The 13,086-nt window shown below is 41.5% G+C and overlaps 1 protein-coding gene across 1 annotated transcript in view; it reads left to right on the top strand.

The window, feature by feature from the left end:
* The window catches only part of THSD4 (thrombospondin type 1 domain containing 4), a 183,609-nt gene that overhangs the window by 88,212 nt on the left and 82,311 nt on the right, over positions 1–13,086 (top strand). The window contains exon 2 of the mRNA XM_077748557.1: positions 5,454–5,658. Coding sequence (XP_077604683.1) covers positions 5,454–5,658 — 205 coding nt within the window. The remainder of the gene's footprint in view (positions 1–5,453; positions 5,659–13,086) is intronic.

Genomic DNA, 13,086 nt, shown 5'->3' with positions numbered 1-13,086 from the left:
ATCCATCAGTCCTCAGTTTGTTCTCAGCATTCAAGAGTCTCTCATGGTTTGCCTCTCTCCCTCTCCCCCACCATTTCCCCGCTTCTTCTCCCCCATGGTCCTCAGTTAAGTTCCTCCTAATCCTCCTATACGTGCAAACATATGATATGTGTCCTTCTCTGCTGATTTAGGGCTGCCTTTGTAACACTTTCTGGGAGACCTGCCATGTTCATCTTTGGTGTCCCATGAACTGAGGATTACGCTAGAGCAGTGATTCTCAATTGGAGGTCATTTGGGGACATTTGGCAACGTCTAGATACATTATCGTTTGTCGCACTGAGGGAAAGGGTGCCGCATGCCACCAACCATCCTACAGTGAGGAAGACAGCCCCCACAACCAGGAACCATCTGGTCCACAATGTCCCTAGAGCCATGGTCGAGAAACCCTGGCCATGAGCAAGAAGGTAGGGAAGTGAGGTACTGAACTTCCAAACCCTGCCTCATTTTATATATTGGAGTTTAGCATTTCTGAGTGAGGTTTTGTTTGAAAAGTATGGGGGTTTTTTGCTGCTTAAAAAAACTCTTGAAGACTACTGGGGTAGAAGATGACAACTCTTTGCCTTCTGTTTTAGGGTTGAGACATATTGGGACAAGTCGAGTGGGTGGCGTATAGGAAGCAGGTGAGGGCAATCGGAGGTGTATCTGGAAGCATCAGGCTGAGCCTCAGTCTTGCCCTCCCACCAGTATGTACTATATTGAATGACGGGATCATGTCTGCCTTCTAGTTTAGTCCAGAGATTGGCATTTCTTCTGTAAAGTATCAGATCACAAATATCTTGGGCGCTGTGGACCATACTATCTCTGTTGCAACTATTCAAGCCTGCTGTTACAGCACACTAGACTGTGTTCTAGTAAATCTTTATTTACAAAAACAGGTCGTGGGCCAGATTTGGCCTGTGGGCTGTCATTTGTCAACCCCTGATTTAGACCATAAGTGAGAATTGTGTGTGTGTTACCTTTGTGTCTCCCTGCCTAACACCCTATTGGCACGTAGTAGGGGTTGCCTCATAAAATATTCCCTGAACTGTGTTGAGGGTCAATCATGTAGGGACAAGTGCTAGAAGATTTTAATGAGAATAATGGCTGGGAAAAGATCCAGTGTTTCCCAGAGAATTTCTATATATTGTTTAACTGTTTTCCTGTGTTGGACATTCAGGATGTTTCTGATTGTTTCTTATTAATAATAATGACTGCAATGAGTTCCTTCATACAGAAAGTGTTAGCCTCGTTTCTTATCATTTCCTTGGCATAAATTCCTAGAAGAATTAGTGTCAAACAGTATATATTGCTAAATTGCTTTCCAGGAAGGTGGTATGGATATACAATTCCTAACGTAATCAGAGGGAGAGATTTATCATTATGCAAAGGGTTTCTTTCAACAGAATGTCATGAATAAAAGTTTTGGCACTCAAATATATTTCCACGAATTAACTTACTACAAATAAAAGTAACTTGGTGTTAGCTACTCATCATTTTAATACTAACGTTCTCCCACACTGTTGTGACAGCGTGATGATTAAGGCGTGTTGTGCTATCTGTCCATGTCATCTAGCCAACCAGTGGAGGTCACCCTATCTGGTGTGTTTATTGAGCACACACGGAAACATCTGCTTCCCATTAGGGCATCAGAAGCTCCCCTATCTGCACACCAGGCACCAGCCTGCCCTGCGGTGATGTACAGAGGCCTCCTCCCTGTGAAATCCACCACCAGATATGTCATCCAGATCGCTCATTTCCCTCAGGAAATTTCATTTAGGTTAATTCTGACACACAATTGGGGGCATTTCTTGAGCAATTTCTTCTGTGATGGCTTGCAACATGTACGATTTTCCTGCAACATGTTGCAGAAATCACTGGAAGAACACTAAGGGTATTTGTCCAGTTGCCCAGTTGGCGTTGTAACACGAAGAAATGTCTCTTTTGAACATCTGCTTTGTACATGGTGCAAAAGAAAACATGAAATAAAAGTAGCTCGAGGAGCAGATGTTCATCCTGTCCGTTTTCACGAGGTGCTGTTGGAACAGTAAGGGTGAAGGAGCCTAGCAATGTGCCTTGTTTTTATGGTGAGCCTTGGCCTTTTCTTAGCTCTTCGGATTCTTCTGACTTTCTCCAAATGAAGAAGAGAGTGTCTGTGACTGAGAAGTAATAGTTTTGTAGAAATAGGGGTGGGTCTCTGGCTACATGATGGTAGAGTTTACTTGAAAGTGGATGGATTCCAGAGGAAACCAGTATATGAAGACCATAATTCACAAAACCCATGCTGCTAGCTACCTTCTGTGTTTACCTGCTTGGGTTTTCCCAACATCGCCACCGTCAGGTAGACAACGTACCATCCCCAGCCACAGGCAAAGAACTGGAGGCTCAGAATGGCTAATCAGCACGTCCAAAGATAAGCACTCTTAAGAGGCAGAGCCAGCACAAGACCCAGGTCCACAGACTCTGGTTTTTTTTTTTTAAATCACCTACTGAAAGCACTTTGGTAGCACCTCTGAGTTTGGAGACAGAGAGCAGCGCTATTAAGTCATCCCCCATCAGAGGCCAACTGACCAGCTTCCTACGGTGCAAGCCAGAATTCAGAATTCATTTGTGGGCATTGTCCCCTGAAGGACCCAGACGGTGGTGGAGATGTCTTCAGCGCTGAGCCCAGAATGAAGTGACCGTCCAGCCCTGAGGAAACAGGGTGCCACCTGTAGTTTTTGGCATCTTGTGTGTCTCCATGCTTCACCGAAGCCAACCTGAAGGCCATTTGGATGTCTGTCAGGCAAAACTTCTACAACCTGGCATCCCACATCTAGATTCCTGCAGAGTGCCCGTGCTGCATAGGAAATCTGGCTTGTGCGGGTGGCATTCATAGAACGGTGCAGAAAAATATAATATCGATTTCACAAGATAAAATGACATGTAGTCTGTGTCTGTGGTTGCCTCAAGCCCGCTGTGGCTCTTTCCTTGTGGTCCTCCCATTTTAATGGGGCTGGGGACTGAGGATTCATGTGATGTCTGTCCTCATCTTCGGCGGCTCTCATTTATCTTTGAAATGTCCCCTCCACCCCATTTAAATTTTTTTTAATGTTTTTTATTTATTTCTGAGAGAGAGAGACAGCATGAGCAGGGGAGGGTCAGAGAGAGAGGGAGATATAGAATTTGAAACAGGCTCCAGGTTCTGAGCTGGCTGTCAGCACAGAGCCGGGCAGGGGGCTCAAACCCACCAACTGTGAGATCATGACCTGAGCTGAAGTCGGACATTTAACCGACTGAGCCACCCAGGCACCCCCACCCCCACCCCATTTAGAAGAGAGAGACTTGCTAGGCTGACTGTTCTCCCCACTCTGGGACCCTCTCCACAAAACCAAAGTTATCATCTGAGAAACGAATCTGAGCATGGCCCTCCCTTTCTTCAAACATTCAGTGGTTGTTGATGCCATCAGGTAAGATTCTAATTCTTCATCCTGGCAAACACGATTCTTAAACCATTCAGCTGAATTCTCCAACCTGATTTCATGCCTCCCAGCAACACTACACTCGAGCCATGCCATTCTGTGAACATGCTTTTCTACCTCTCTGCCTTTGTGCACAGTGCTTCCTTTACTGGAATCCCCTGTGAGGGAGAATGAGCTCAGTCTGGGACACACTGGGTCCAGGGATAGCAAGAATGGAAAGGGAGGAGAGTGAGGTTTTGCTGGACAGGGCAAGGGCGGTGTGCTAACCAACATTTCTATCCATCTTCTCCATCTGTGACAATCAGAGGCATGTCCTTAATTTGGTTAGAATCTTGCTTTGGCAATATGGCATTTTGCGTGTTTCTTTTTTTTTCCCCCCCCAAAGGAAAGGAGAACCCAAGGGGTCAGAGATGGAAATCATGCATGGAAAACATTTTCCTTCTTTTTCTACTAAAATGTGCATGGGACAGGGGCAAGAAATATTTGAGGGAGGAGAAATACACGGCAAACACGGCACTTTGAAAGGTTAATTGGATGTGGATGAACATATTGAGATGATGTTCTGTTGTTGTCAGAAATAATGTTTTACAGAGAAGCTATTTGTGAGGAGAGACCAGTTATTATTGATGGACTAATGTGCACTCAGGAATATGGAAGTAATAATGCAGAGGTACAGTGTCAACAGAAAGATGTCAATCAAGTGTGAGGTTGGAGAGGAAAGCCTGAACACCTTCTGATTTGACTCTGCGTATAGGATTTGACCTGTAGGGCCCACATGAACAGACCCAGGGTTATTTCACAAAATCACACGTGGATTTTGAATGGTTTGCTGACCACTTTGCCCCCATGGGATGGACTCTGACTATTGCTCTTAGAATTCAAGAACCAACATAAGCCTATGATTCAGCAAACATGTGTCTCGAGTTTTAGAGTACCATTCTGATCTTCAGTACCATTCCCTGTCTCCATAACCCAATGAACTAATCCTGTCATCGCAGTGCTTTGTTGTCCAAACTATCATCCGCTCGCTTCCATCTGCCCATAGAAATGTGACAGAATTCTTTGCTCTGACCGCATGTCCACATTTTAGATGCAGGAATCATGGTCATGAGCCCCAGAAGTAGGAAAGGACTGCATAAAGGTAATGTTCTCGCACTTTGTTCCAAGTGCAAAATAAAATGGCCCCAACAGAAACATGAACAGGGAGGGGAAAGATAAAGCAAAAAGTCTTAGAATGAATAATGAGAAGATCTTCTGGCTTGCTGATGTTTCTGGCCTTTGCCCCCTTCCCCCCTTTCCCCCAGGAAGAATGCTTTGGGCGAGCCAAGCCAAATCCTGCTGCTCAGCTCCTCAGAGCCACAGTGTTGAGTAGAAACCCAGATCTCAACCAATTTGACCTAATGCCTTAAGATGCAAAGCCTGCGAGTACCACTTCGGAAGGTACTTTGCTAAGTGTTTATATGGTCTGTCATTTAGAACACAAGACTTGGGGGACAAACCCCTGTTTTAGGTGCAGTACTTACCATGGAGCCAAAGAACTTTATAAAAAATCCCGGACTGTCTCTCCTTTCTGAGTCCAGTAGGGGGATGGATTTGTAGGACAACGTCACTGTCCAGCCAGTATAAATAAGTGACCAGCCCCCACGCCTTCCCTATTCCTTCTCTCTGCATTATTTTCTCCTTATCATTTGCCACCAGCATGCGTACTGTTGGATTTACTTGTCTTGTCTACTGTCTGGGGACTGTACCCCGTCCCTAGAATGTACATTTCGTTCATCCCTTGCCCAGAGTCGGTGCTTTGTGACTATCCATCGAGTGAAGGAAGAATGAACTTGCTCACTTGCAGGAGCTGAATGGGGGCATGTGGAGGTCGGTTCAAGACCCACCGATAGACCTTCCATCGCTCCCTCACCCTGTCCCCACCCCCACACTCCTGTTATTTGCTACAAGAGTCTTTTGTTTTCTACCTCTTTACAGAGCATTGGCTGCGACGACTACCTAGGCTCCGACAAAGTCGTGGACAAATGCGGGGTGTGTGGAGGCGATAACACGGGCTGTCAGGTTGTGTCAGGCGTGTTCAAGCATGCCCTCACCAGCCTGGGCTACCACCGAGTTGTGGAGATTCCCCAAGGAGCCACCAAAATCAACATCACCGAGATGTACAAGAGCAACAACTATTTGGGTAAGCTTGGTCTTTTTCCAGAGGAAACCATCTGTCACTACCAGATGATTCATTCCTTCCTGTGATGGTGACACAGCAGTGTCCTAGACACGTAGACGGTGCCACTGGGGAATGCCAAAGCACCACTAGGCCTCCCCCTTGAAATGAGAAGCGTGGGTGGAGAAAATTTTTAAAGTCCTTGCAAATAAATATTTAATATCTACACATTTAAGGCAGCCTTTGTTCCTTCCAAGAGAAACATGGTTATGAAACAGATGAGGGGCAAAATTGTTTCTCTGAGATGGGGGAGGCTCTATGAAAAGTCAAAGTGTGTGCCAGTCTGTTCTGCTGGGAGTTCAAGGTGGCCAGGGGCCATTGATGACCCTGTCTGAAGCTTCATTCCTTACAAGTGTAAAGTAAAAGCCATTTTTCTCTTCTTTCTGCTTCATCTGCTGGGGGCAACGGGATGTGTATAGTATGTGTGTATCTTCAGAACAGCTGCAGTCATTCTGGGCAATATCATCAATATTGAGAGGCCATTTCAACCCGTTTTCCTGCTGAAAGTAGATCTTTGTTGATACTTCCTTCTCGGTTTCTGGCTAATTGCATTTTACACAAAGCAAATCAGGTCATACAAATTAGTTTTTACCAATTTCTAATTCATGTAAGCATGTGCAGATTAGTCAACAAAATAATACAAGGAAAGCAATTTCTTAAAGTCGTTTAATGAACGCAATACTCATTTTTATTCTTTAATTATTTCTTTAACTTAAATAGCCCAGACACTATGTGCCAGGCACTATTCTTAGTGGTTTGCATCTACTAAATTATTGAACCCTCTTAACAAACTTAGGAAATAGGAACAGTTCCCATCCCCATGTTCTAGATAAGGAAATAGGCACAAAGAGATAAGCTTTGTGTCATTTTTACTAAATTCTCATTGCTCAACATAGTCCTGTTCAAGAAACAGGTTTTTTTTCATTATTTTTTTTTTTTTATTTTGAGAAAGAGAGAGACACAGAGCATGAATGAGGGACAGGCAAAGAGAGAGAGAGACAGAATCCAAAGCAGGCTCCAGGCTCTGAGCTGTCAGCACAGAGCCCAACACGGGGCTCGAACTCACAAGCTGTGAGATCTTGACCCGAGCTGAAGTCAGACACTTAACTGACCAAGCCAACCAGGCACTCAGGAAACAGTTTTTGAGCTGTGCCCTCTGAAGATAAAATCCTGGGTGAATATCCACTGGATGTCTGGATGGAAATTGCTCTCAGAGCCTCAGTGTTTGCAACGAGAGTATGGGGAAAAGAATCTTGACTTTGTAAGTATTCAGGACAACCAATAGGATAGCAGATATTCAAAACCCAGCAGAGACCTATCACTTAGTAGCAATTGACAAATGTGGGTTCCCTGGGGTGCCTGGATGGCTCAGTCGATTAAGCGTCCGACTTCGGCTCAGGTCATGATCTCACAGCTCGTGAGTTTGAGCCCTGTGTCAGGCTCTGTGCTGACAGCCCGCTCAGAGCCTGGAGCCTGTTTCAGATTCTGTGTCTTCCTCTCTGTCTGACCCTCCCCTGCTCATGCTGTCTCTCTTTCTCTCTCTCTCAGAAATAAATAAAACAGTAAAAAAAATTTTTTTTTTTAATGTGGGTTCCCTTTCTTTTGTCTCCAAGAACTTGTCAGTACATCAAAGCTCCATGGAATCAAAATTCCCTCTCCCCCTAAAAAAGACTCAATGGGAGGATGATTCAGAAAGTCAGTTGGGTACCAGTTGGGTACATGAGAAATCCAGATGCATGAGAAATCCAGAGTCCATTGGCAATATTACAGGATGCCGTATGGGCAAAGGTGGGAGAATGGAAACAGAACAGGCCACAGAAAAAGGAGGTTCCAGAGGTGATGAGTGGAACCTTCTGTCTGCAGCACTGAAATTACTTAGAATGCTTTTTTTTCCTCCTTTTTTCCTATTTTTATTGAGATGTAATTCACATATCGTAAAATTCACTTTTTTTCACACTTTTAAAGTGTGCAGTGGTTCAAATGGTATTTTTCTCATCACAGGTGTTCTCTTTACCTGTCTCACCACCTATGCTGCTAAATCTCCTCTTCTTTGAGGTCTGTATATTTTTAAAGTTCAATTGCATGGGATTGCTGGGGATTGCATAGAAGCCATTAGAGCACAGGTGTCTCGGGCTCTTTTTGAACTGTAACGACTGTGTTTTACATTACACATTTTCAAACCCTTAAACGTTTTTTGAAGAGATATGTGGTGGGTTTCTCTACAGTTTTCCAGGTAATGATGAAGGCTTTGGTTTTCTTACCTTGTAATCCCCGGCTAGGAAAACTGTTTTGTATGAAAATGTGACTTGATGCACCAAATTGATTTGGCTGTTCGTGTACAGTTGTTCTGTAGAAGAGACCCTCGTGAGGGAAGGAATATTTCAAATTTGTGTCATTGCTTCCAAAACATGCACAGCTTCTCATGGTTTTTCAGTTCCCCTGTTTCCCAGAATTACCTTCAGTTATTTGTGATGCAAATCAAACTTTTTCTTGTGAAATGTTTGGGATTTTTTAATGACTAACTCTCCAAACTTGGTAGAATTAGAAAGCAGCTTTCTNCTGAGTGAAATAAGTCAGGCAGAGAAGGACAAATATCATATGTTTGCACGTATAGGAGGATTAGGAGGAACTTGACGGAGGAACAAGGGGGAGAAGAAGGGCGGAAATGGTGGGGGAAAGGGAGAGAGGCAAACCACGAGAGACTCTTGAATGCTGACAAAAACTGAGGACTGATGGATGTGGGGGGGGAGGGGGGATGGGCATGGAGGAGGACACTTGTGGGGATGAGCACTGAGTGTTATGTGGAAACTAATTTGACAATAAACTATTTGTAAAAAAAAAAAAAAAAGCAGCTTCCTATGAAAACAGAAGGACTTGTATTATTAGCGCTAGAAAAGATTATCTTATCACCTCATTTTAAAAGGTTTTTTAAAACCCTTAATACATAAGTGACTTTCTCTAGGCCAGTCACTTAGTTAATGTTAGTAGTCATGCTATATGTATAGTAAGTACCTTAGTCTCCAAGCATTTTGACACATGTGGCCTTCCAATTTTTAAAATTGGCCATTCTTTACTTGGCTGGTTCGGGAAAGATCTAGAATTACTGAAGGTGCAGTTATAGAGTGAGGATGTGAAAATTAAAATTTAAAAATCAAAAACTACACATGCGGAAGAAAGAGGCATAATCCCCCAAATCTTGGCTACTATATAAATAGTAATGGTGCATTCAACCTGACTCTGAGTTTGTGGCTGAATTTGTTTTTTTCCGTCAAGAACTGGACCTTCTAGATTCAGATTCTGAAGGCCATAGTTCTAGCCCTGGTCCTGCCATAACCCATAGGGGACAGACCCACAGGGAGCTGGGGCAACAGGCCAACTCAGCACTTCATGATGCTCACTCTCTCTCTGGGCAAAGCTGGAGAAACGATGACCTTTAATGATGCACAGATTTCAGGAGATAGACTCTTTGTCTCATCTTAGGGTGGATACCAATGAATTTCTGCACAACTGAGCTCCACTTTTTCTTTAAGTTTGTTTATTTATTTTGAGAGAGAGAGAGAGAGGAGGAGGAGGGAGGGGCAGAGAGAGAGAGGGAGAGAGAGAATCCCAAGAGTTTCTGTGTTGTCAGTGCCAAGCCTGATGTGGGGCTCAAACTCTTAAACTGTGAGATCATGACCTGAGCCAAAACCAAGAGTTGGACACTTAACCGACTCAGCCACCCCCCCACCCCAACCTCCTCTTTTTAGTGTTTATTTGAATTTGTTCACATGTTCCAGAATATAGACTAGTTGGGGCATTATAGATCCCTAGATAGATAGATAGATACATAGATACATAGATAGATAGATACATAGATATCTTTTTTTTTTTTTAATGGAAAAACCTTTGGAATCCATAGATCTGCTATGGGCTATCTATTCTCCTTTTGCATGAGGGTTATTCTGAACCCCGCTCTTAGGAAATAAAAGGTTAAATCCAATTTTATTTAAATGATTGGCATTTTATATTACTTACCTCTTCCTCAGTAATAAGATGTTGTAAATCTATTCTAGCTGAAATATCAAAGTTTGGCGAGTGCAGCTAGCTCAGCTTACTAATGTCATTATGTAACAGTTCAGAAATCAGACATAAAAGCATACCAAGCAAAATTGATTCTACAGGACGTGTTCTACCTGCCAACATGCTACATGTCATAGAGCCTTAGACTTGGAAGGAATTTGTCAAAGGTCTGTAAGCTTTTAAAAATAAACTGGCAAAACCTTTACTTTTAAGCGTGTTTTCTTAAAAGGTTGAAGCAATAATAATAATAATCACCAGCATTTATCAAGTATCATGGATCATCTGTAGTTGGCAAACCTTTCATTTATTAGCTGAGCTGCTCTCTGTGTGGGAAAGATTGGAGTATTTAAATAATAGGATGTCTTACATTCATGTAACAGTTAATCCCAAAGATTTCTCGCATGCAGTGTAACAATTTTGAACAATACAGATGATATAGAGCACAAAGAAAAGATTCCTTCTTCATGTCAACTCCATACCAGGTCCACCGCCTTCAGGTGTTAATGAAGACAGATAAATGACCACCCTTAACAGCTCTGTGTACCTCTGCCAGTCCTTTGTGGAAGTACAAAAAAGCGTATATCTTCTAAAAGTGGTATTACTATACATACTTTTTGCAATTTGCTTCTTTATTTTAGTATTATACCATGATACCTTTCCATGTTACTGCATAGAGCTAGTTCGTTATTTTCTGAGTGCAGAATATTCCGTACAACAGACGTAACATAATCTAGTTCAGCAGCTCCCTATTGAGGGGTGTTTAAATTGTCTCATTTTCTAATATTGCAAATAATACGTTTGATTTGTGGTCAAGATGGCAGACTGAGTACATGAGGTTTTGTCTTTTGCCACCTTACTCCCAAGATTCCATCAAAATGATACTAAAGGAATCAGACAGGACATAACCTACAACCACCAAGAAAAGAGGGGGAGGGGGGGTCTGTGAAATCATTTTAACAAATTTCTGGAACACATTTCTGAAAGCAGATGGAAGAATGTTCTGTAACAGAGCAGAGGAAATCACAGCCCTGGTAGCAGAGGGAATTATAATGAGGAGGGGCCAGTCTGCATGCAGAGCCCGGGAGCCTCTGGGTCTGGGGGCAGCAGATAAAATGGAGGGTGGGAGATGAGAATGGAACTAAAAAATGGAGGAATATATGAGCAGGCATCCCAGCGCCCACCTTCAGAACACTGGCATCAACCTCCTCCTCCAAAAGCTGACGGGGTACTAGAGCCTGGTTGTGAGGATTGGTGCCCCAAGACCTCAGTAACCACTGTGGAATTGGAGGAAAAAGCAACCCAGTGATCAGAACCCCATTTCTCACCTCTAAAAATTTGACCTCTTGGCAAGCTCTGCCGATGTGTACAGAGTTCTCAAGCAGCCTTCCATTGCTTTCATGTTAAACTTCACTGGACAATAACATAAGCAGACAACCAAAGATCAGTAGACTTTTTTTTTTAAGCCTATACCATGAAAGAGAAAACCCAAGTACATAACCGGAAAATTTGTATCTAGAAGAAACAGAGCAAATTCTTGGAGAAGAAAACTTAAATAAAGGTCTTTTTTACAAGTAACACGTCCATGAATATCCTAATAGGTATATCCTTTCGTACTTACATAAATATTTCTGTAGGATAGATTCCTAGGAATAGAATTTGTAGGTCAAGAGGAATGAACACTGAGAGATAAAGTACGATTCCTCTCCAAAGTGGTTATACCAATTTGTATCCCCACCCAAAGTGCCTTTCTCAACACCTGGATGAACACAAAATATTGTGAATGTGTTTAACTTTTACTATACCTTTTTTATTTGCATTTTCCTGACTACTCATTTTTATTGTGATTTGTATGAATTTTCTATTGAATTTTCTATTTTAAGTTGTGTTGGTGGCTTTCCTACTGATTTTCCTATGAATTTTCTATTTTAAGTTGTGTTTGTGGCTTTCCTACTGATTTTAAGATCTCCTGAAGGTTATGGATAATAACCATCTTTTGCTCATATAGATATGAGTCTTTATCTTGTGTTTCAGCTGTGCTTATCATATCTATTATTTTGTGGAGAAGAGTTTTAATCTTTTTTTGTCAAATATGTCAATCATTTTTTTTTTATGGCTGGTGGGGTTTGTTTTACTTAGGAAGACCTGCCCACCTCCCACATTATAAAATTAGTCTCTCATATTTTCTTCTATTACTTTTATATTCATTTTGTATATTTAAATATTGATTTACCTAAATTATTTTTTGTGTCTGGTGTGAGGTAGGGATCTAATTTTCTTTTTCCAAATAGATAGACTGTTGTCACAGCATTGTTTATTAAATTTTCCCCACTAATTTGAAATGCCACCTCAACCATATATTAAATTCAAATATATGTAGATATTCTTGTCGATTCTTAATTCAAGTCCATTGATCTATTTGTCTCTTCTTGCTTTGGTACCATATTGTTTTCATTACTGAGGTTTTATGTGTTATTCTTTTATAGGTCGACTTTCTCCCCCCACCCACCCAGTTCCCTACCCAAACACTTTGCTCTTTTCCTAAATTACCTTGAGTCTTCTTGTACACTTGTTCTACGTATACTTCAAAATTGCCAAAATCCATAAAACTTCTGTTTCTTAATTGAGATTTCTTAATTGAGTGAAATTATGAATTAATTTGAAAAAGAAAAGAAAGGTCTTCATAATGTTGACTCTTTTGATTCAGGAGTATAGCATATCTTCCCATTTTGTGTTCTTTAATAAAATTTCTTTATCTAGAGTGTGCATAGGTTTTATTAGGTTTATTCCGAGGTATTTTATAGTTTTTGCTAATATGGTATAAGATCTTTCCACTGTATTTCCAATTAGTCATTCCAGGATGTATCAAATCATATATTTATTTTCTACCTGGATATCTTGCTAGATTTCTTTAACAGTTCTAATAGTTTTTCACCTATTTAACATGGATTTTTCTATGTGGAAAATCTTGACATCTACGGATGATAATAATAATGTTATCTTCATATGCATATTCTACCTCTTATTATTCCATTGTCTTGTAACACTTAAAAGCTTAGACCTCTAAAAAACTTTGGACGAATCCAGAAGTCTAGAATAACAATGTTACTGGCCCATTTTTGTCTTGTTCCCAATATTGGGATTGCTTCTAATAGACATTTGCAGAGTATTCTGATATATAACTTTTATCAAAGTAAGGAATTTTCTTTCTGTAACTAGTTTTGAACAATTTTTATTAGAACCCGCTCTTGTTGGGGCGCCTGGGTGGCTTAGTCAGTTAANCTCCTAGAAATAAATAAAAAACATTTAAAAAAAAAAAAAAAAGAACCTGCTCTT

Source organism: Crocuta crocuta, unplaced genomic scaffold (genome assembly GCF_008692635.1).
Source record: "Crocuta crocuta isolate KB4526 unplaced genomic scaffold, BGI_CrCroc_1.0 scaffold130, whole genome shotgun sequence".
NCBI lineage: Eukaryota > Metazoa > Chordata > Mammalia > Carnivora > Hyaenidae > Crocuta > Crocuta crocuta.
The sequence above is the reverse complement of the archived record's forward strand: the minus strand, read 5'-3'. Positions and strand labels throughout refer to the sequence as shown.